This window comes from Ostrea edulis, chromosome 10 (assembly GCF_947568905.1).
Source record: "Ostrea edulis chromosome 10, xbOstEdul1.1, whole genome shotgun sequence".
NCBI classification, from domain to species: Eukaryota; Metazoa; Mollusca; class Bivalvia; order Ostreida; family Ostreidae; genus Ostrea; species Ostrea edulis.
In genome coordinates this window covers 8,037,298-8,062,114 of record NC_079173.1, presented here as the reverse complement: position 1 = coordinate 8,062,114, position 24,817 = coordinate 8,037,298, and the positions used below count along the sequence as shown (strand labels likewise).

Genomic DNA, 24,817 nt, shown 5'->3' with positions numbered 1-24,817 from the left:
CATCAGTGTTACATCATCATCAGTGTTACATTAACATCAGTATTAAACATCAACATCAGTCAGTATTACACATCAACATCAATATTACACATCAACATCAGTATTACACATCAACATCAATATTACACATCAACATCAGTATTACACATCAACATCAGTGTTACATCAACATCAATATTACACATCAACATCAGTGTTACATCAACATCAAGAAGTTTTAATCTTTGTAAGAAATTCTTACACAAAATATATAGCTTGTTGATAATTTGGAAACTAGAATGTAGGCCTGCAGGAGTTCTATTTCATCCCGGTAATAACGTTTATAAAACTCTGATATATTCATAATATAATAGTATATGTGTATACAAATCTGTATTACAGTGTTTCACTAGTTCGTAATCACAATGTAGTAGGGGCTGTATATCTTTAATTTATAATCTAGGGCAGTAACCAAGATAAATCTGTATTGTGTGTAATTTTATTTCATTAACATTTGATTTATATCTAAATTGTTGATACTTTCTTTCTATTCGAAGAGGGTGCATACGGATATTACATCTGGTTGATTATAGCTGCAAAACTGTAGCTTACTGGGGATGTGGGATCTATATAGCTACCGACCTACCCTAACTGTAGCTTACTGGGGTGTGTGGGATCTATATAGCTACATACCCACCCTAACTGTAGCTTACTGGGGATGTGGGATCTATATAGCTACCGACCTACCCTAACTGTAGCTTACTGGGGTGTGTGGGATCTATATATCTACAGACACATCCTAACTGTAGCTTACTGGGGTGATCTATATATCTACATACCCACCCTAACTGTAGCTTACTGGGGTGATCTATATATCTACATACCCTCCCTAACTGTAGCTTACTGGGGTGATCTATATATCTACATACCCACCCTAACTGTAGCTTACTGGGGTGATCTATATATCTACATACCCACCCTAACTGTAGCTTACTGGGGTGTGTGGGATCTATATAGCTACAGACCCACTCTAACTGTAGCTTACTGGAGTGATCTATATAGCTACATACCCACCCTAACTGTAGCTTACTGGGGTGTGTGGGATCTATATAGCTACAGACCCACTCTAACTGTAGCTTACTGGGGTGATCTATATAGCTACATACCCACCCTAACTGTAGCTTACTGGGATGATCTATATATCTACATACCCACCCTAACTGTAGCTTACTGGGGTGATCTATATAGCTACATACCCACCCTGACTGTAGCTTACTGGGGTGATCTATATATCTACATACCCACCCTAACTGTAGCTTACTGGGGTGATCTATATATCTACATACCCACCCTAACTGTAGCTTACTGGGGTGATCTATATAGCTACATACCCACCCTAACTGTAGCTTACTGGGGTGATCTATATATCTACAGACCCACCCTAACTGTAGCTTACTGGGGTGTGTGGGATCTATATAGCTACAGACCCACCCTAACTGTAGCTTACTGGGGTGATCTATATATCTACATACCCACCCTAACTGTAGCTTACTGGGGTGATCTATATAGCTACATACCCACCCTAACTGTAGCTTACTGGGGTGATCTATATAGCTACATACCCACCCTAACTGTAGCTTACTGGGGTGATCTATATAGCTACAGACCCAACCTAATTGTAGTCTACTGGAGATATGGGATCTAAAGACGAGATAGCTACAGACCCGACCCTTCAAAAACACTTTTGATTTACAGCAAAACATTTTCTGCGCACGTTTCAGGTCTTCTTTCTCAGTATGTTTTTATATGTCCCCAAAATTTTAACATAAAAATCCTCGAAATATTTTCTCACTACATTTGTATCAAGACATTCCTTCACTCATCTGTAAACTAGATGTAGTTTGCTTGATTACGTCATTCTCTCACCAGAGGGCGCATTACGCAAAGCTTCACATACACCTCTATACACCTCTGTCAACGCTTGGAATCACGTGACAATATAATCACATGATATAAACGATCATTCTCAGTTTCCTTTCCCTTTAAAAGTTCGGGCAACAGGTGATACATCAGGCTCTTTTCATGGCCCACTGGCACTTTAAGAAGTACATATTTACCATTTAGCTGTTTGTCTCTTATATTACAAGTTCTATCGTATTTTTAAAGCCTTTCTTACTTTTGATTCCATGTTTACATTTAAATATTCACCACGTGAATGTCCTACATTCATACGCATATTACGAAGTAGTTCCAATTAAGATCAGAAAACGGCGATTTTAAACAATTTACAGTTAGCATCAATTTAATTGCACCAAAAACATTTCATAATATGACTAAATATTTAGTCCAAAACATAAATGTTGGATATTAGAAACTTTTACAAGATTTCTGTAAAAAGCCGTTGACAAAGGTGTAGTGCGAGGAGCGCACGGAACTCTGGGTAGAGAATGTGATTATGTAGCCATGTTACGAGTCAATTCGAACTGTGCTTATTATCCCCTCGCAATTGGTTGTGAGAGAGGATATAGTAACACACCCGTTCGTGTGTGGTTGAGTATGTGAGTGTGTATGTGTGCGTAACACCGAGCTTGTAGACACGCCATTCTTTTTCCTCTATTGATTTCATACGTCACATGTAGCTTCAGGCGCGGATCCAGAATTTTTTCCGGGGGGGTGGGGGTCAAACCTTTTCTGAATGGTTTTACTGGTATATAAGGCATCTTTTTGTTAGGGGGGGGGGTCTGGGTTAGAATAGGTCCTCAGTACTCCTTGATTGTCGTAAGAGGCGACTAAATGGGACGGTCCTTCGGATGAGACCGCAAAAACCTATTGATTTTAGAGTCAAAAGATCAAAAGTCAAGGTGACTGCGTGACGTTATAGAACAATCCTTTAGAGACTCATTGAGAGGAGATATATCCTGCCTTGTGGAGCTTTTGTACTACAGTGTTTGGTCTTCATGTTATCTTTAGCATCAATAATTGATATATAATAATTGTACCGAAAGCCGTAAATTTGATACAATATTCAAACATGTTCAAACAATAATATCTAAAGTGAACTGAAATGCTTTTATTCAAAATATTTAGTCAAACATATATCGAGTTGTTTGTGAGTAATTGACAGACAGACGGACACGATTGCAGTGGGCGTTTATGAAGCCATGCATTTTCAGTTCAAACAGGGCTATAATATATCGAAATATTGGAAGGTATGTCTCCAACAAGGGAGGTAGGAATATATGTTAAGCATTTTTTTCTAGTGAACTTTTGAGATGTTTTCTTGAAAATGCAGAAATATATCGGACCTAAGTTGCACTGAAACAGGAAAGTTTTTATAAGGGCGGATCTGTACCTCCCTGATCAATGCCCCCAACCTCCGAGAGCTGCAAAGAACTACTGATTTCTATGGTAAAATACGCAATTTTAACCCAAATTGTAGTTACCTCTCTTTGTCTTGTCAAATAAATCAACTTTTATGAAAATTCATATAAATATTCATATTGACATAAAAATTATTTAAAAATGATAGCTTTTAAAAATTGACCAGAAAGTAGGCAACGAAACAATACTGTCGTTCGCAGTTCTAATTATTTAGTTGATTAAAGAATATCGGAGCGAGGCTTTACCTCTTAACCGACCAGGCCTGGAGGTCATAAAACTGTTGCCGTATTCATCCTCAAACTAAGTCATGTTTGTTTTGAGTACAACACTGAGCAAGCTCCGAAGCATACTTGAAAAATTTTGAACACGTGCTCCATTTGAGTATGAGAATGATTTTATAAAAGTTTTATAACATTCACTTTTGATTTTGAGGACTAGAGTGTTGAGTTTGAGTAGGAAAATGTGCTAAAAAACGTTTTAAACCCCCAGGCCTGATTATGCAAGTTGATTTATGAAATATCATATCCATACATGTATATGTACATGTAAATGCGGGTCCATCAAACACAAGCTAAAAATGTCAGTTTTCACATAAAAGGTGTATCAAAAATCAGTTTGATTATTTGTGAAATTTGAAAATAATGACATAATTCAATTATGGTTTCACTTAATTAGTGGTTGCATGTCATTATTATTCATTAAATCAGTCGGTCATCTGTATCATGAATTATTTATCAAGTGCCACAATATTCATCATGAGATGGATTCCTTCCATTAATCATGTTTCATTTCTTTCAATATAAGGTTTTACTCAAGGGCCAAAAGTAATTCTGCACTGCTATACATTCATTACAACTTTCATATTTTAAAAACTACACCATTTATGAAATTTTTAGAATATATTGATTTATGAATTACGAGGTAAAATGCTAATTAATATGAAATGTGCAAGATTAATTTCAAATAGAGTTCTTACAACATGATTATCCTAGTGAGTATTTAAAAACTGTAAAACATATAGAAGAAATAACAATAACAGATTTAATTGTAGGTGATTATGCATGATTTGTAAAATTTTTATGGTGATGGCTGCAGTAGAATTTTTTTTATCAATGCTTTAAATATTGTTTCGCTGTGGAATCATTAGAATTCGTGGTGGCTCAATTTTCGTGAATTCATGGGTACCACTCGCCCACGAATTTACATCCTCAAAGAATGAAAACAAAAGCAAACATTCCAGAGTTATCTTTCTTACAAATATATAAATCGCTGAAATTACGTCCCCACGAACCTGTAAAAATTCAGCAATCCACGAAAATTGGCCCCCACGAATATAAATGATTCTACAGTATTCAGTGAATTATATAGTGAAAATTAGAAGTGCAGAAATACTTTTGACCCTTGATTGTGTAATAAATCATAGTAAATTAATCATAGTTTACAGTACTTTAATCAACATAATCAAACTTACTATAATCAACTTTGGTATGAACATGATCAAGTTCATTATTGTAAATAAAAATACCGAAGCTTTGTAAATCAAATTATCAAAGTTTGTGCTATAGAAAATCGATGTTTTTAATATAGTAAATCAAAGATGTCAAGGTTTTTATTAAATGAAATCAAAATATCAAGGTTTTCTATGACATCAAATCAAGTTATGAAAGTTTTTATTATAGTAAGATACATTATCAAAGTTTGTACTACATGTATAGTAAATCAAAATTATCAAAATCTTTATCATATATATAGTAAATCAAATTATCAAAGTTTTTTACTACAGCAAATCAAAAATATCAAAGTTTTTTTTATTATAGTAATCAATTTATCAAAGTTTGAACTATATTAAATCAATGTTTTTATTATAGTAAAATAAAATATCAAAGTTTTTACTATAGCCAGTCTGAACATCAAAGCTCCGCTGTAGTGACCTTACCTACAAAACTAAACAATAACATGTTTGTTAGCGTATGCATCACTATAGCGACTAGAAATTTTATAATTCTATGCAAATGCCAGGGCTGCGTTCAAGATCGTAGCGGCTAGCGTAGGGGCTAGGTATGGTAACTGATTTGTGCCATTTTATAATATGTTTAACTTATCGTTATTTTGAGGTGAAAAGTATCTAATATTATAATTTTGTCGTATTTTCGGGATGAAAAATCTTTTGATATTGTTTTGTTGTCTTTTCGTCTCGAAATAACCAAAAAAGACGATAAAGTGTAAAATGACACAAATCAGCCACCATAGGTGTCCCTAGACTAGCTGCCCGGTTCAGCACCCAACGTCAGTAGATTCCACACGTCTACAAAGTGCCTATAGAAGTTTCCTTGTCGGTCTGATACAGATCAATAAAAATGAATATAGAGCTAGTGAAGGTTTGATTTTAACCAGACTGTTGTGTACATGGGGATACTTACTCCTCCTATAGATATAGGGCTCACGGCGGGTGTGACCGGTCGATAGGGGATGCTTACTCCTCCTAGGCACCTGTTACCACCTTTGGTATATCCAGGGGTCCGTATTTGCCCATTTCTCTATTTTGTATTGCTTATAGGAGTTACATGTATGAGATTGATCACTGTTCGTTATCTTCACATTTATAGGAGTTATGAGATTGACCACTGTTCCTTATCTTCACATTTATAGGAGTTATGGGATTGATCACTGTTCGTTATCTTCACCTTTATAGGAGTTATGAGATTGATCACTGTTCGTTATCTTCGCCGTTATAGGAGTTATGAGATTGATCACTGTTCGTTATCTTCACCTTTATAGGAGTTATGAGATTGATCACTGTTCGTTATCTTCGCCTTTATAGGAGTTATGAGATTGATCACTGTTCGTTATCTTCGCCGTTATAGGAGTTATGAGACTGATCACTGTTCGTTATCTTCACCTTTATAGGAGTTATGAGATTGATCACTGTTCGTTATCTTCGCCGTTATAGGAGTTTTGAGATTGATCAATGTTCGTTATCTTCGCCTTTATAGGAGTTATGAGATTGATCACTGTTCGTTATCTTCACCTTTATAGGAGTTATGAGATTGATTACTGGTCGTTATCTTCACCTTTATAGGAGTTATGGGATTGATCACTGTTCGTTATCTTCGCCTTTATAGGAGTTATGGGATTGATTACAGTTCGTTATCTTCACCTTTATAGGAGTTATGGGATTGATCACTGTTCGTTTCCTTCACCTTTATAGGAGTTATGAGATTGATCACTGTTCGTTATCTTCGCCGTTATAGGAGTTATGAGATTGATCACTGTTCGTTATCTTCGCCTTTATAGGAGTTATGAGATTGATCACTGTTCGTTATCTTCGCCTTTATAGGAGTTATGAGATTGATCACTGTTCGTTATCTTCGCCTTTATAGGAGTTATGGGATTGATCACTGTTCGTTATCTTCACCTTTATAGGAGTTATTAGATTGATCACTGTTCGTTATCTTCGCCTTTATAGGAGTTATGGGATTGATCACTGTTCGTTATCTTCGCCTTTATAGGAGTTATGGGATTGATCACTGTTCGTTATCTTCGCCTTTATAGGAGTTATGAGATTGATCACTGTTCATTATCTTCGCCGTTATAGGAGTTATGAGACTGATCACTGTTCATTATCTTCACCTTTATAGGAGTTATGAGATTGATCACTGTTCGTTATCTTCGCCGTTATAGGAGTTTTGAGATTGATCACTGTTCGTTATCTTCGCCGTTATAGGAGTTATGAGATTGATCGCTGTTCGTTATCTTCACCTTTATAGGAGTTATGAGATTGATTACTGGTCGTTATCTTCACCGTTATAGGAGTTATGAGATTGATCACTGTTCGTTATCTTCACCTTTATAGGAGTTATGGGATTGATCACTGTTCGTTATCTTCGCTTTTATAGGAGTTATGGGATTGATTACTGTTCGTTATTTTCACCTTTATAGGAGTTATGGGATTGATCACTGTTCGTTTTCTTCACCTTTATAGGAGTTATGAGATTGATCACTGCTCGTTATCTTCGCCGCTATAGGAGTTATGAGATTGATCACTGTTCGTTATCTTCACCTTTATAGGAGTTATGAGATTGATCACTGTTCGTTATCTTCGCTTTTATAGGAGTTATGAGATTGATCACTGTTCGTTATCTTCACCTCTATAGGAGTTATGAGATTGATCACTGTTCGTTATCTTCACCTCTATAGGAGTTATGAGATTGATTACTGTTCGTTATTTTCACCTCTATAGGAGTTTAAAAGATTGATCACTTTTTGTTATCTTCACTTTTCTAGGAGTTATGAGATTGATCACTGTTCGTTATCTTCGCCTTTATAGGAGTTATGGGATTGATCACTGTTCGTTATCTTCACCTTTATAGGAGTTATGAGATTGATCACTGTTCGTTATCTTCGCCGCTATAGGAGTTATGAGATTGATCACTGTTCGTTATCTTCACCTTTATAGGAGTTATGAGATTGATCACTGTTCGTTATCTTCGCCTTTATAGGAGTTATGAGATTGATCACTGTTCGTTATCTTCGCCGTTATAGGAGTTATGAGACTGATCACTGTTCGTTATCTTCACCTTTATAGGAGTTATTAGATTGATCACTGTTCGTTATCTTCGCCGTTATAGGAGTTTTAAGATTGATCACTGTTCGTTATCTTCGCCGTTATAGGAGTTATGAGATTGATCGCTGTTCGTTATCTTCACCTTTATAGGAGTTATGAGATTGATTACTGGTCGTTATCTTCACCGTTATAGGAGTTATGAGATTGATCACTGTTCGTTATCTTCACCTTTATAGGAGTTATGGGATTGATCACTGCTCGTTATCTTCGCTTTTATAGGAGTTATGAGATTGATCACTGTTCGTTATCTTCACCTCTATAGGAGTTATGAGATTGATCACTGTTCGTTATCTTCACCTCTATAGGAGTTATGAGATTGATTACTGTTCGTTATCTTCACCTCTATAGGAGTTTAAAAGATTGATCACTTTTTGTTATCTTCACTTTTCTAGGAGTTATGAGATTGATCACTGCTCGTTATCTTCACCTTTATAGAAGTTATGAGATTGATCACTGTTCGTTATCTTCACCTTTATAGGAGTTATGGGATTGATCACTGTTCGTTATCTTCACCTTTATAGGAGTTATGGGATTGATCACTGTTCGTTATCTTCACCTTTATAGGAGTTATGAGATTGATTACTGGTCGTTATCTTCACCTTTATAGGAGTTATGGGATTGATCACTGTTCGTTATCTTCGCCTTTATAGGAGTTATGGGATTGATTACAGTTCGTTATCTTCACCTTTATAGGAGTTATGGGATTGATCACTGTTCGTTTCCTTCACCTTTATAGGAGTTATGAGATTGATCACTGTTCGTTATCTTCGCCGTTATAGGAGTTATGAGATTGATCACTGTTCGTTATCTTCGCCTTTATAGGAGTTATGAGATTGATCACTGTTCGTTATCTTCGCCTTTATAGGAGTTATGAGATTGATCACTGTTCGTTATCTTCGCCTTTATAGGAGTTATGGGATTGATCACTGTTCGTTATCTTCACCTTTATAGGAGTTATTAGATTGATCACTGTTCGTTATCTTCGCCTTTATAGGAGTTATGGGATTGATCACTGTTCGTTATCTTCGCCTTTATAGGAGTTATGGGATTGATCACTGTTCGTTATCTTCGCCTTTATAGGAGTTATGAGATTGATCACTGTTCATTATCTTCGCCGTTATAGGAGTTATGAGACTGATCACTGTTCATTATCTTCACCTTTATAGGAGTTATGAGATTGATCACTGTTCGTTATCTTCGCCGTTATAGGAGTTTTGAGATTGATCACTGTTCGTTATCTTCGCCGTTATAGGAGTTATGAGATTGATCGCTGTTCGTTATCTTCACCTTTATAGGAGTTATGAGATTGATTACTGGTCGTTATCTTCACCGTTATAGGAGTTATGAGATTGATCACTGTTCGTTATCTTCACCTTTATAGGAGTTATGGGATTGATCACTGTTCGTTATCTTCGCTTTTATAGGAGTTATGGGATTGATTACTGTTCGTTATTTTCACCTTTATAGGAGTTATGGGATTGATCACTGTTCGTTTTCTTCACCTTTATAGGAGTTATGAGATTGATCACTGCTCGTTATCTTCGCCGCTATAGGAGTTATGAGATTGATCACTGTTCGTTATCTTCACCTTTATAGGAGTTATGAGATTGATCACTGTTCGTTATCTTCGCTTTTATAGGAGTTATGAGATTGATCACTGTTCGTTATCTTCACCTCTATAGGAGTTATGAGATTGATCACTGTTCGTTATCTTCACCTCTATAGGAGTTATGAGATTGATTACTGTTCGTTATTTTCACCTCTATAGGAGTTTAAAAGATTGATCACTTTTTGTTATCTTCACTTTTCTAGGAGTTATGAGATTGATCACTGTTCGTTATCTTCGCCTTTATAGGAGTTATGGGATTGATCACTGTTCGTTATCTTCACCTTTATAGGAGTTATGAGATTGATCACTGTTCGTTATCTTCGCCGCTATAGGAGTTATGAGATTGATCACTGTTCGTTATCTTCACCTTTATAGGAGTTATGAGATTGATCACTGTTCGTTATCTTCGCCTTTATAGGAGTTATGAGATTGATCACTGTTCGTTATCTTCGCCGTTATAGGAGTTATGAGACTGATCACTGTTCGTTATCTTCACCTTTATAGGAGTTATTAGATTGATCACTGTTCGTTATCTTCGCCGTTATAGGAGTTTTAAGATTGATCACTGTTCGTTATCTTCGCCGTTATAGGAGTTATGAGATTGATCGCTGTTCGTTATCTTCACCTTTATAGGAGTTATGAGATTGATTACTGGTCGTTATCTTCACCGTTATAGGAGTTATGAGATTGATCACTGTTCGTTATCTTCACCTTTATAGGAGTTATGGGATTGATCACTGTTCGTTATCTTCGCTTTTATAGGAGTTATGGGATTGATTACTGTTCGTTATTTTCACCTTTATAGGAGTTATGGGATTGATCACTGTTCGTTTTCTTCACCTTTATAGGAGTTATGAGATTGATCACTGCTCGTTATCTTCGCCGCTATAGGAGTTATGAGATTGATCACTGTTCGTTATCTTCACCTTTATAGGAGTTATGAGATTGATCACTGTTCGTTATCTTCGCTTTTATAGGAGTTATGAGATTGATCACTGTTCGTTATCTTCACCTCTATAGGAGTTATGAGATTGATCACTGTTCGTTATCTTCACCTCTATAGGAGTTATGAGATTGATTACTGTTCGTTATTTTCACCTCTATAGGAGTTTAAAAGATTGATCACTTTTTGTTATCTTCACTTTTCTAGGAGTTATGAGATTGATCACTGTTCGTTATCTTCGCCTTTATAGGAGTTATGGGATTGATCACTGTTCGTTATCTTCACCTTTATAGGAGTTATGAGATTGATCACTGTTCGTTATCTTCGCCGCTATAGGAGTTATGAGATTGATCACTGTTCGTTATCTTCACCTTTATAGGAGTTATGAGATTGATCACTGTTCGTTATCTTCGCCTTTATAGGAGTTATGAGATTGATCACTGTTCGTTATCTTCGCCGTTATAGGAGTTATGAGACTGATCACTGGTCGTTATCTTCACCGTTATAGGAGTTATGAGATTGATCACTGTTCGTTATCTTCACCTTTATAGGAGTTATGGGATTGATCACTGTTCGTTATCTTCGCTTTTATAGGAGTTATGGGATTGATTACTGTTCGTTATCTTCACCTTTATAGGAGTTATGGGATTGATCACTGTTCGTTTTCTTCACCTTTATAGGAGTTATGAGATTGATCACTGCTCGTTATCTTCGCTTTTATAGGAGTTATGAGATTGATCACTGTTCGTTATCTTCACCTCTATAGGAGTTATGAGATTGATCACTGTTCGTTATCTTCACCTCTATAGGAGTTATGAGATTGATTACTGTTCGTTATCTTCACCTCTATAGGAGTTTAAAAGATTGATAACTTTTTGTTATCTTCACTTTTCTAGGAGTTATGAGATTGATCACTGCTCGTTATCTTCACCTTTATAGAAGTTATGAGATTGATCACTGTTCGTTATCTTCACCTTTATAGGAGTTACGGGATTGATCACTGTTCGTTATCTTCACCTTTATAGGAGTTATGGGATTGATCACTGTTCGTTATCTTCACCTTTATAGGAGTTATGAGATTGATCACTGTTCGTTATCTTCAGCTTTATAGGAGTTATGAGATTGATTACTGTTCGTTATCTTCACCTTTATAGGAGTTATGGGATTGATCACTGTTCGTTATCTTCACCTTTATAGGAGTTATGGGATTGATCACTGTTCGTTATCTTCACCTTTATAGGAGTTATGAGATTGATCACTGTTCGTTATCTTCGCCTTTATAGGAGTTATGAGATTGATCACTGTTCGTTATCTTCGCCTCTCATGTACATAAGATTATTTTTAGGCATGCTCACCTATGTGGAAGCAACCTGTGGATGCTAATGTATACAACGCATACGGAAAATGCAGCGACGTAGCAGTGAACGGTCTTAATACCAATGTCAACAAATTTTTCAGCGTTCCGAATAACCTTCTAACACGTGATGGAAGAATTCATTATATAGCGGCAGAATTCGGCTTCAGCAGCAGCATAAGGTCTGATGTAAGTACGCGATATTCATGGGGTAAGTACGTCACATTTATGGGTTAAGTACGTGATATTTATGTGGTAAGTACGTCACATTTATGGGGGTAAGTACATCACATTTAATTTAGTTGTCTAAAACTTGAAGGGTAGAGGTATATTTTTTGGGCGGTATACTTTAGACCCTATTTCATTAAGTTTTCGTATTGAATTTACATTTCACGAGAATAGTTTGTTTCTGTATTATAATGAAACGATCAGAGGATCTGCACAATTATAATGCCGTTAAAAAACCCCAAACATTGTGGTCTCCAAACAACATAAACAATTTCCCGCCATCAGATGCGTGTACTAGTTTTCTACTCGGGGACCATACATTTTGCTCTTTCTCTCGTATACTCATATTCTAACTCTTAAGTGAGAGATTTGTGGATTAATCACAGTGAACGATTCTAATCGGATAAATGTCATGCTGAAACATTATTATCCTTCAAATCATTTTTGTTGTTTTTTCTTACTTTACAAAAATCGTATAATTCTTTATCGGTAAAATCCATTTCCTAGAGTGTCGAATTTATTCATTTTGTACCTTTTTTACTTACAGTTTACCAACGGAATCGTCCTGAGTACGCCGGTTGTGTATGACTCTACAGGTAGGTCTATCATATCCAAATTCGCCCCATAACTGACTTGAACTTCGTAATGGCTCATATAACAAGTTTGGGGAAGAAGTATTTTTAAGTCAGCTATGGCGCAAAGCGTGATATGCAAATATTTGCTAAGTACCAATAAACCTCGGGATCTTTGTGTTCACAGGCTGAACGGAATAGCCCTTTTTCGTTCAACCTGTGCAAATGAAAGGACAGAGACAAAGTTCTGTTCAGCTACTCTTTTATTAAAGAAACATTTCATCATTATAATTATTGATTACAATCCATATTACAAAATATACAATAATAATTAGAAACATTATTATAAAAGTTCACATAAAAATTAACGAAGCGATCTGAAAAATTGAAAAGTTATTTCAGAAATGCGCAAATATACTCAACATCTTACCTGTACAAATGAAAGGCAGAGACAAAGTTCTGTTCAGCTACTGAAGAACTCTCTCTCTGTTCCTCGCATTTATACCCCCGTACATCCTCTAACATTCCTTACCATATTTGTTATATCTTAATAATCTGTAATATTGACATTAGCTTTTATTTCAAACTCAAATCCAACATAATTATATCTTTGAAAAATCTATAATTTAGCGTTGCACACTGAACTTCACTTCTATGTTTTTGCTAAATTTTTAATTTCTTGTTTCTCGTAAGTAATATATACAAATGCTTGACCTCTGGTAACTTATTTGTTATACTCCGATTGGCTATATATAGTTATACATTTCCTCTGATCAAAATCACTTTCACCCTCATGACTTTGCAAACAAGCTTTAAACAACCTCACGATGAAAAGTCCGTACACTCTTGTTCATCATCTTACTGTTGTTTTTGTCCCACATTATTTTGCCAATTCATAACTCCACTCATTACTCTTCTCCCTTAATTCAGAATTCTACCATCTGTTTTATACATTGCAATTTTCGTTATGATAGGTCTTATATTACAGTGGCGTAGCTACACAGTAAAACTGTATGCACATGCTTACAAATATTTTCGTTAAATATTTATTACATATTACGAAAAATGTCGAAAAACGCCCCCATCCCCTGCTTACAAATATTTCAAACCCAGCTACGCCACTGCATTATGTTCGAAACTTGTTATTTTTCTATTTCAAGGTCATCGTAATCCTCGTCGTCGCTAGCCACTGTTACTCAGTCCGGCAGTACCTACCCTACCTCAAACTACATGATCAGCGAAACCCTCGATTTTCATGAATATTTATAAAATGACGCAATGGTTTTCATTTGACCAATCACAGTCCGATATTTTAATGACTGCGCCTACAACTAAAACGTGTTGTATTTGTTTACAAGTAATAACGGACAAAAAAAGCTACAGATCCCTGTTTACAGAAGCAAGTAAAATTTATAAGTATCTATTAAATGAAATTCGCATTAACAGCAGTGGTTACGCTAATTGTAAATTCTGTGTTAATAAACTTAATCATATTCTCAAACTTCATAAGGAAATTCGGGGTAAAGTGGATAAGACTAGAGTTGATCAGACAATTATTTATAGAGAGTGGCGTTGTTACGCATATTGTATGGTAAATGTATTACACCGGTGAAGTCAACAAAGAAGCGTTCGTTAGTTACAACAGCTAAAAAGTGTCGAGTTTGTTCTCGATCGGCAATCCTCGGATTATTCCGCTATGAGGACACAATGACCTCCAAAGGATTTTCTTTCCACCAAAAATATCATGCCAGCTCACCGATTGGTTGACTAATGAACATAAATATTCATGAAGTCGAGGATTTTTTAAAATCATACATCCACGGCATTTGAAGTAGTGTAAACGGAGACAATAGGCGTGGCTTGCGGCGATGCGTGATCCTAGGAATTATATAATTCTATTAGGAAAAACACATCATAAAACGGGCTCTAGGTTTTCTTGTCGATCTTGCACTAAAACTACTCATTAATATTGCAATATAATTTTCTTGTTGAACTGCCCCTAGAATCTCTTATCAACTGGGCACTACAATTAACTGTTATATATTGAATATTGTATGTATCAATTTGACACTGTAATGAAAAAGTGAAGATAGAGAACAGTGATCAATCTCATAACTCCTATAAAGAACACAGAATTAAAAGTAGGACAAACACGGACCCCTGGATATACCAGAGGTGGGATCAGGTGCCTAGGAGGAGTAAGCATCCCCTTTTTGACTACTTACAACCGTCGTGGACCTTCAACCCGACATATCAAAGACATCGATGACGTTTTATCTATTAAGAATACTCACTTTCATTCATTTGTCTACTCGATATATCCCAATAAACTCGAAATAAGAGACACTTCAGAGTCTGCCATATCTGCTTCGTATTTAGATATTTTATTGAACATAGATTTACAGCAAACTAACAACTTTATGACAAACGGGATGACTTCATCTTCTCAATATCTATGTAGCAATACAGTGTATTCCATTATCACCTGCACTCGGTATTTATGTCTCTCAACTGATGGGATACCGGAGAGCATGTTCTGGGAATGATCAAGATTTTTTTTTTTATCAAGGCAGGCTTCTGACAGATAAGTTAATGTTAACAGGGGTTTCAGCAGTTTCGTTTAAAGTCAGTTCGCAAATTCTATGGTCGATCTACTTTACAAATACACCTTGCTGTCTGACGTGTTTCATACCAATTGTTAGGCTGTTCTTAACATACAAATTTTAAGTACAGATTACTCCGTTTATCTGATCAAAATATAGAACTCAGGTGTGACCAGTCAACAGGGGATGCTTACTCCTCCTAGGAACCCGATTCCACCTCTTATGTATACAGGGGTCCGTGTTTGCCCAACTCTTTATTTTGAAGTTTTTATAGTAGGTGTGAGATTGATAACTGTACGTTTTCTTCACTTTAATCATATTCCCTTAAACTCGTTACAGGAGGTTTCGTTTTCTATAAAGAGACCGTCACGTCGAATTTCTGGGAACGGTTCAATATCGGAGAGCACGGGGCAACGGATAATCTGAAGTCTGTGTTTAGAGCAGGCGCCTACCTAGGTGAGTGAATGGAAAACGTGTGGTAGGACTCACACCAGAGGATTGAAGCTGAATTTCTTTAATATATCTGTCTTAAGAAAGTTAGCACCTGAGCTTTTGAGCACAACTGTGCAGAATGCTACAACTAAGTATTTACTGGTCCAATTCCAATCCTATTGGTACAAACATATTACAACATCCATTACTTAACCCTATCCAGTTGAAATTTATTTTAGTGTCAATTCAAATTTTGAAAGGGTTTGGCAGGGACTATATTTTGTGGCGGAAGGATTGATTAATCAAAAAGTTCTAAATCTACATGATATCACAGTTTCTGTTTCATCTAATATATCCTTTTTTATACTCCTATGCGTGTATTTCAGTTTTATAATTTATGATACAAGTAGTTAAGATTTGGAACTAGTTGAAATGTTGTACTTTATTTATTTGGTTGATATATTTTTCTAAACAGAACACCGATTCTTAAAAAAGTTTAAATCTCGATATTTTGAATAAAGATTCAGTATTTTTGCCAATATCTAAAAAAAACTTGGTCTCTAACCCCAACGTTTTAAATTTCATTTTAAATTTTAAGACAAGACCTTGAAAATTATGTGAAATTTTAGAAATCGATATTACTCCTATTATGTCCTTTTATACTCTTAAATTTGATATTATGAATTTTTTCGTATATCAAGTGCAAAAAGGTAATTATTTTTTTTCCCATTACTAGTATTAAACCTTTTTTGTTTTATCTATATTGTTAGAAAAATAAGCTTCCCCCCAAAATTAACATTACTCCAAATTATAAGTGCGAACCTGTTTAATTGGTTAGAAGCGATATCATACTTATAATGTCGCAGTTTATCACTTTATTACATAAAACATGCCTGGTTTTGTTTACGTTTTGCTCACGGCGGGTGTGACCGATCGATAGTGTATGCTTATTCCTCCTAGGCACCTGATCCCACCTCTGGTATATCCAGGTTTGCCCAACTCTCTATTTTGTATTGCTTGTGGGAGTTGTGCGATTGAACGCTGGTCGTTATTTTCGCCTCTCATCTTAACCTTAATTTTATGGAGTGAGCATTCGAATATTGTGAAATTTCTGATTTTTACGAGGAACTACCCTATTTTGACATGCATTATAGACTGAATATGAGCACCTCCCTGTTCAACCGGAAATGTGAATCTAGATAACAATAACTGTTGTAGCAATAAACATATTTCTACCTCATACCCCCCCCCCCTTCCCCTCGCAATGGCAAAAAAAATATTTTTGCTTTGTAGCACGCGGAAAGAGTACATGTACGTAAGTATTTTCCCTTTGTGTACGTCAGGTTATGCCATTGGGGCCGGTGCTTTTGGTACCGATAGAGTTTCGCCATATCCTTTGGTGGCCATGGGAGCACCAGGATTCGCCAACAATGAAGGCACCATCGGAGCTGTAAGTATGATTCTTCTTAAAATAAACGATTGTATTCACTAAAGCATGAAGTCTTCCACTTTACATACTGCGATTTCTTGAGAGTATGAAACGATTTCCATGATCCACCGACAGAAGCCATATATAGTGTACTATCTCCGAAGATTGTGTCGCCGATTGTTCTGTACGTGTGTCGTGAAGTTTGGGTAGTAATTCCACGCGGCATCATATTACAATCAGTCCGGGTTGACTTGTATAACTAAAGCTTTGATGCTCTTTATTGGTAATCTGTTTTGATCCTTGTAATGTTTGATCACTTTCTATGAGCGTGTTTTTTTTTTAGATGGGAATATTCGAAAGACAGGATGCTAATAATTTACGCATGAGAAAATTGCAAACTGGAAAGACGGTAAGTACGCACGCACGCTCTCTCTCTCTCTCTCTCGTATATCAGTATCATATCTATATCTAAAGAACTGATTTTGTTTAGTTTATTGATAAAACTCCGAAATATTTGTCAGAGACTGATAAGCAAGTCAACATTGTATTCCATCTATATATCAAAAACGATTTACACGTCCACTAAGTGATATCATGAATTTTTCCTAGGTGGGTAGTGGATTTGGACAATCTTTAGTGGTAGCAGACTTTAATGGCGATAACAAGGACGACATTGCTGTAGGGGCTCCGATGGAGGGAGAAAATGACATGAATGACCTGGACGTGGGGGCCGTGTATGTGTATTACGGAACACGTGACAATGTAAGTGGGAGTGTCTATGCGTACTATGGGGCACCGTCACTGGACTAGTGGGGACATACATTTGGGAAAAAGCAAATACGACTCTGTTTTGGTAAAAAAAAAAAATATCTAGGCTTGAATATGGTAGTAATTCAGTATATTTACACCTGAGTAAAAGCATTCACCTGACACTTAAACCACAGTGCATACAACCCGCTCTTCAAGCTGTTCTGTTACGGCTCCACGGTCATAGTTACCTACAGTGCCGATCCAATCTGATGATTTTACGAATACATGTACTTGGACACGATTACCGACCGTAGAATGTCCATTGAGCACGTAAAATGTGACATAATTTAGATTCACAATGCCGTAGAGCGTGAAAAATTGTATTGCTAAACATTGAATACCTGGTGATATATCTGTTGAATTCTTTATCTTGGTTATTCATTGAAGCATTGACAGTTTTCACGTGGTCTGAAATTGAAATCAAACAGTGTTCGGCAAGATTTCACCCTTGCTGGTTTTAAGCTACGCGTGGTGTAAAAATGTGTCAGTTGATTTTTGCATTAAAACAATCGACAAAAAGATTTATCTTTATCTTCACTTAAATGACAAGCACAGATTAATCAAATAAATATTCCAGAGAAATATGCCTCTGGTGAATGAAAATATGTAGCATGCAATTTGTATACTTCAGACAGGTCTATCACGAAATAATGTTTCTAGACGTTTTGGTGTGCAAGTCAATTTTATGTACGCTTTATGGGGGCGTTTCCGGAAAACAAATTTTGCCAGAGACTGTCTCCGGGCCGGACTTTCCTTCACTGCGTCACGTCGATATTCCATTGTCATCTGCATATGATGTTTATATCTCTCAACTGATTCGATACTAAATAGATTGTTCTGCGTATGATGAGTATTTAAATCAAGACAGGCTACTGACAAACATTGATGCTACAGGGGTTCCACAGTCTCGTTCAAAGTAAGCATTTCGCAAATTCTATGGTCGTTATAATTATCTAGTTTGCCTATATAACCCATCATTGAATCAAATACTGTTTGACGTGTTTCATACCGATTTTCATACCATTCTTGACACACTAATTTAAACTACGGATTACTTTGTTTACCTGATCAAGACGTAAGGCTCACGGCGGGTTTGACCAATCTACAGGGGGTGCTATGGTTACTCCTCCTAATCACCTGATCCCACCTCTGGTGTGTCCAGGGATCTGTGTTTGCCTAACTCTTAATTTTGTATTCCTTATAGGAGTTATGAGATTGATCACTGTTCGTTATCTTCATCTTTTCTTGATACAGGGGATGTACAGGGGACATCTGGTTCATAATTTGCTGTACTTTTATCTCCAGATTTCTCATTGATAACTCTGTTTTGTTTTACGTCTCATTTGATGATTTTTCTTTCATGTAGTGACGCCATCAGCTTTAGGTAAAGTACCAAAAATTGTACCCTATGCATGGCGCTTGTGTGGTGAGGGTTCTTCATGCCGCCAACGTGTATCGTAAAATGGGATTTTTCCTTTGATGGTCAAACCCCCAAAACACGGAACATTAATTACCAAAGTTTATAAACGTCATAGGTGTGATACGACTCTGGAATTGATAAATGAATCCAGGCTACCACAACCGATAGACAGTTTCGCTTCAAAAGTCGTGTCCGATTAAACCGTCGACGAACTACGCTGATAGATAATTACGAGTTGTGTCCGAGTAAATAGTCGACAAGCTACGCTGGCGCCTTTATTTTTCAGTACCATTAGATAGAAGATGGAGACGTTTTAATTTTGTCAGGAATAGCTTCCAATGGAAGAACAGACTACTGACAAACAGGTTGGTGTTACAGGGGTTTTCTCCTATGGACCTGATCTCACCTCTGGTATATCCAGTGGTCCGTGTTTGCCCAATTCTCTATTATGTATTCCTTAAGGAGTCATGAGATTGATCACTGTTTGTTATTTTCGCCTTTCATTGAAAACAGCAATCGTCCGAGTTCCGACATTAATGTAAACAAACATACATAAAAATAAATACACAGGCAAGTTCACCCTCTTCCACGTGTGTGTAGTTTTTCTGAACTGTGTATCCAGAACATATCAGATAATTGTATCGCATTAATACAATCCGTCAAAATCAAACTAAATACTTGAAATATTTTTCACAATAGATCTAACATACCCTACTCACCTTTTTCGCAAGCCTAGTCAACTTCGAAAACTGTCATGACGTCACGGTGACCTAATTCGTAGCTGCATAGGTAAACGATCGACTGTATATTTCTGGGCCATAGTAGAATAGAAATAAAACTTCTTGTTATTTTTGTGCATGTTGTAGGATAACCTCCTCGATCTTCAAATGGCTTATCCCTCCGCTTTTTTATTCCAAACAAAAACTCGAGACCTTGGAGGTTATCCTGCAATATACACGAAAACACGAGCTTTGTTTCTTAAAGGGAAAGGCAACCCTAACCACATTGTGGCTTTGATGGATAAAGTATTACTTACATGTAGTGATATCGTAAATGACAGTCTTTAACATAAAAAAAATCCTTGCTTAGCGATTAAATCAATATTAATCTATCATATATTTTAAGTTACCCGTCGCTAAGAGAGCGATCATTGAAGATTAATTTAAGACATCACACCGTCGGTTCCGGTTTCTTTCATTAGCAACACTGTAAACATGACAAGTCACGAACAGTTAAGTTGGGAGCCGTATAGATTTGAGCCCGTTCTTTCGCAAGAAAAAAAATGAGAAAAGACGTTCAGTCGAGTCGAAGACCAGGCAGACGATACACTTTTCTTCATACACATGTCTCGATCGAACCTCAACTTATCATTACACAAATGATGGATCCACAGTTTACATAGTCTTTTCTTTTCAAATAACTTGGTTGGTTCAGGAATTTAAAAAAAAAGAAGGTTTTCACATGTCTTTTCATCAGTGCAATTAACAGCTTGACAAGAAAGCATCAACCTATTTATTCGTAACATCTACCATATTCCCATCTTTGACGATCTTACAATCTCATCAAAACCGGAACAAAATTATTGATTTTTGTGGTCTTGAATACAAAAGAGTTCCACATCATGGCAGCCTCTATAGATGGCGGGAATTTTAATTTTTAAAGTACTGAAGCTTATCTAGGCCATATATCAACAGTATAGTATGACAAATTTTTATCATATAATTAATCCTATCATTTATCATGTAAATTTTTGTTTGGGGGTGGGGTGGTGGTTTGCTTCCCATTTAATTTCTTAATTTGAACCCAATTGAAACCATGGTTAGAATAAAGAAAATCCTTCGTCAGAGTTTGCCAACGACTAAGGAGAAATGTAGAATGCACTTCTGCGTAAGTGGTATTCGTTTCCAAAGGCAATGTGTAAAATCTTAGTTCATATTATGACAAATCGTTTAAGGAAGTCATTCGCGCAAATGGGGGAGGAGCTAAATACTAGAAAGTGTAAAATGGTTTGTTGGTTGTGTATTGTTTAACATCCCCATCGAGAATTTATACAATATGAATGAAAAAATATACAATACAAATGAAAATTTATACAATACAAATTCATACAATACAAATGAAAATTTATACATTACAAATGAAAACGAACAATACAAATGAAAAATGTACAATACAAATGGAAAATATCAAATATTGCAACGTTTGACATGTAATACAGGATTGGATGAAACGATGCTTAAATTAAACATGATTTACACTCTATCAAAAATTCCTAAATAAAGATATGATTCTATCATTTTTTAATATACATGTAATGACAAATGTTCAGCCTCTAACACTTTCTTATCATGTAACCGAGCGCCCCCTGGTGGGCCAATAATGACACCGATTATAAAGATATACACTGTTATGATAAAAATAGAAAATGAACAATCTTTCATTTTTGTTTCAAGCAATACATTGGCACAGAACAGCGTCTGCAGGGCTCTGGATCAAGCATGGCACGATTTGGACAAAGTGTTGCATGTCCGGGGGACCTCAACAAAGACGGTTACAATGGTATTTCGTTATTCTCAGAAAATGTGCACATCTTACTGTGAATTTATTACAGTACATGTATATGTAATATGTAACAGTTTAGTATTTCTCATTATTCCATGGTTTTGACAACTCGAACCTGATAATACTCGATCGATGCACAATAGGCAAAAAATCTTAAGATATGAAATCATTATTAGTATTAATCAGTTTTTAAATCAAGGCAGGCTGACAAAGTTGATGTTACAGGGGTTTCAACAGTCTCGCTTAAAGTCAGCATTTCGCAAATTCTATGGTCGTTATAACGATCTAGTTTGCCAATACAACCTATCATTGGGTCGGATGCTGTCTGGCATGTTTTTCATGCCGATTGTTAGACCGTTCGTGGCACTCTGTTTTGAATACGGATAACTCCGTTTACCTGATCAAGTTATAGGGCTCACGGCAGGTGTGACCGGTCGACAGGGGATGTTTACTCCTCTTAGGCACCTGATCCCACCTCTGGTGTGTTCAGGGGTCCGTGTTTGCCCAAGTATTGTATTGCTTACAGGAGTTATAAGATTGATCACTGTTCGTTATCTTCGCCTTTCATTTATATTTTACAAATTTACAGATTTAATCGTGGGTGCTCCATATGAACAGGACAACAAAGGAGCCGTATATGTTTTCAATGGTGGATCTCCCCAGATGAATCCATCATTCTCTCAGCGGATCTTGGCTTCCAGCCTCAATGCAAATCTTCGTGGATTTGGATTTTCATTGAGCAAGTCAACCATTGATGTTGATGGCAATACTTTTCTCGGTATAAAGTCATGCTGTTTATAACTGCTTTTAAATTCCACTGAATGTACTAAAAATTCAGCTGATTGTATATCATGACATAGGATTTGAAACACTTAATATGAAGAATATCATACATGGAATTTAATGTCAATTCAAACTGGATTTATAACATTTTGATAGTTATTTTTCATTTGTATTTATAATGGTTTTCATTTGAGTCTATTTTGTTGTCTTAAGACATTTCTGTTGGATCTTACTTGTCATCAAATGCTGTCGTACTCCGAACCCGATCCATCGCAAACATAACTTCAACACCGACTTTGAATCCGTCCTTATTGCCACTGAATTCCACAGGGCTGGCATGTAGCGACAGTGACACTTTTAATCCGTGTACGACGGTGACAATTTGTTTTAACTACACTGGGGACGGATTAAATAATGGGATATGTAAGTATTTGTTTCGGAATCGTTGGAAAGAAATGGTTAGACATGATTCATGACCGTATAGCGGGTTTTTCCGCGGGGTGATAATCTTGGCTTCTTTTAGCGGTTACATAGCTTTCCGCCAAAATTTCAATCGATCGCCAAATATGCACCCAATTTTGACTTCAGTATTTGCAAGAAAAATAACTCTTCCTTGTCCGTTAAAATTATTAGCATGCCTTTGAGTCAGCATATCGCTAAAATTTAGACCCGCGGAAAAAGCCGGTATATGGTAAATGATTTCAATCATAGATACCCATGAAGTGCATTGCAGATCAGGCCATTGGGATATGACGCGTCCTAATTCGCTCCCTAGCTTAAAAAAATTGCAGAGCAGGGCTTGAAGCTAACTTTGTGTGTCACCAGTCCAGCCGGACTGATGGGGTATAATTTCAACCAGTCCGCAGAAAAAATTACCAGTCCAACAGTTTTCCAGAAATAATTAAACATATTTCGTTAATGTTATTAAAATGAAATTTAACTCAATATGCCTCAGACAATATTGTAACACTTAAATGTGGGATTTATATAGATTCGTCTGATATCTACATATCGAAGCATGCCAAATGTGTGTATAAAATTTCATAAGTATAATTTCTAAAATGATGCTTTAGAAAATTAACCAGTCCCATCGGACTGACTAAAACAAATGTCAGTCAGTCCGCCAGACTTTTAACCAGTCACAGACTGACGGGCATACGTTAATTTCGAGCCCTGCAAAGTAAACACGTTTGTAGATAAAGTGTAGTTTTAGTGCTTTTTTGTATATATTTAGCCATCTTTTGTAAATCTTTTTGTTTGTCCTGAGGAAGGGACAGGTCGTCCCGAAAGTTTGACAATCCTATTGTTCGTGTCGTTCGTCATATAAGTACTTGCTCATTTCAGTTGTTAACACATTTCATCACTGACCATTTTGGCTCATCCTGGTTCCAAAACCCCTACCCCTGGGATCAGGAATTTTATTCTACAATTTTGGAAAAAGGACTACCCACTCCTTCTAAATATCTACATGTATTTATTTTCAATTTAGTATCAATAGCAGGTGATGTTTAATGTTAAAACACATAAACACTACATGTATATACCAAGTTTGACCACGCCCTGTAGTCACAACTGTTACCCCGGGGATAATGAAATTTACAATTTTGACAGAGGTCTTCGTGATCTACATTACTATGGATTTAGTTTTTCTTTTATATGCGCGGCTGTAGAGGAGGGAATTTTGAAAAAAAATATCAAATTTTGCCATGCCCTAGGCCCCAAGGGTGCGGAAGTCCTGACATTTACAATTCATGTTTCCTTTGTCTCAAATGTGCTTCACAACAAATTTGAAAAGAATTGGAATGGTATTTAGCAATACGTTAGAAATGTTCAGCTGTTACATTAACGCATTTCATCACTGGCCATTTTGACTCCACCCTGATACCAAATCCCCTACCCCTGGGATCATCAAATTTACAATTATGGTAAAGGACTATCAGCTCTTTCTAAATATCTATTTAGTTTCAGTTTAGTATCAATAGCACTAAAAATGTTGCTATCTAAATGTTCTACACATATACATTATATACCAAGTTTGGCCCCACCTTGGGATCACAAACTCTACCCTGGGGATCATGAAATTTACAG

General features: G+C 36.3%; 1 protein-coding gene across 1 annotated transcript in view; it reads left to right on the top strand.

The window, feature by feature from the left end:
* LOC125666704 (integrin alpha-4-like) overlaps positions 1-24,817 on the top strand; it is a 46,603-nt gene that overhangs the window by 9,339 nt on the left and 12,447 nt on the right. The window contains exons 4-12 of the mRNA XM_048899928.2: positions 11,882-12,079; positions 12,666-12,714; positions 15,633-15,749; positions 17,069-17,175; positions 17,498-17,563; positions 17,764-17,916; positions 21,838-21,943; positions 22,536-22,724; positions 22,943-23,152. Of these exons, the coding sequence (XP_048755885.2) occupies positions 11,882-12,079; positions 12,666-12,714; positions 15,633-15,749; positions 17,069-17,175; positions 17,498-17,563; positions 17,764-17,916; positions 21,838-21,943; positions 22,536-22,724; positions 22,943-23,152 (1,195 nt within the window). The remainder of the gene's footprint in view (positions 1-11,881; positions 12,080-12,665; positions 12,715-15,632; positions 15,750-17,068; positions 17,176-17,497; positions 17,564-17,763; positions 17,917-21,837; positions 21,944-22,535; positions 22,725-22,942; positions 23,153-24,817) is intronic.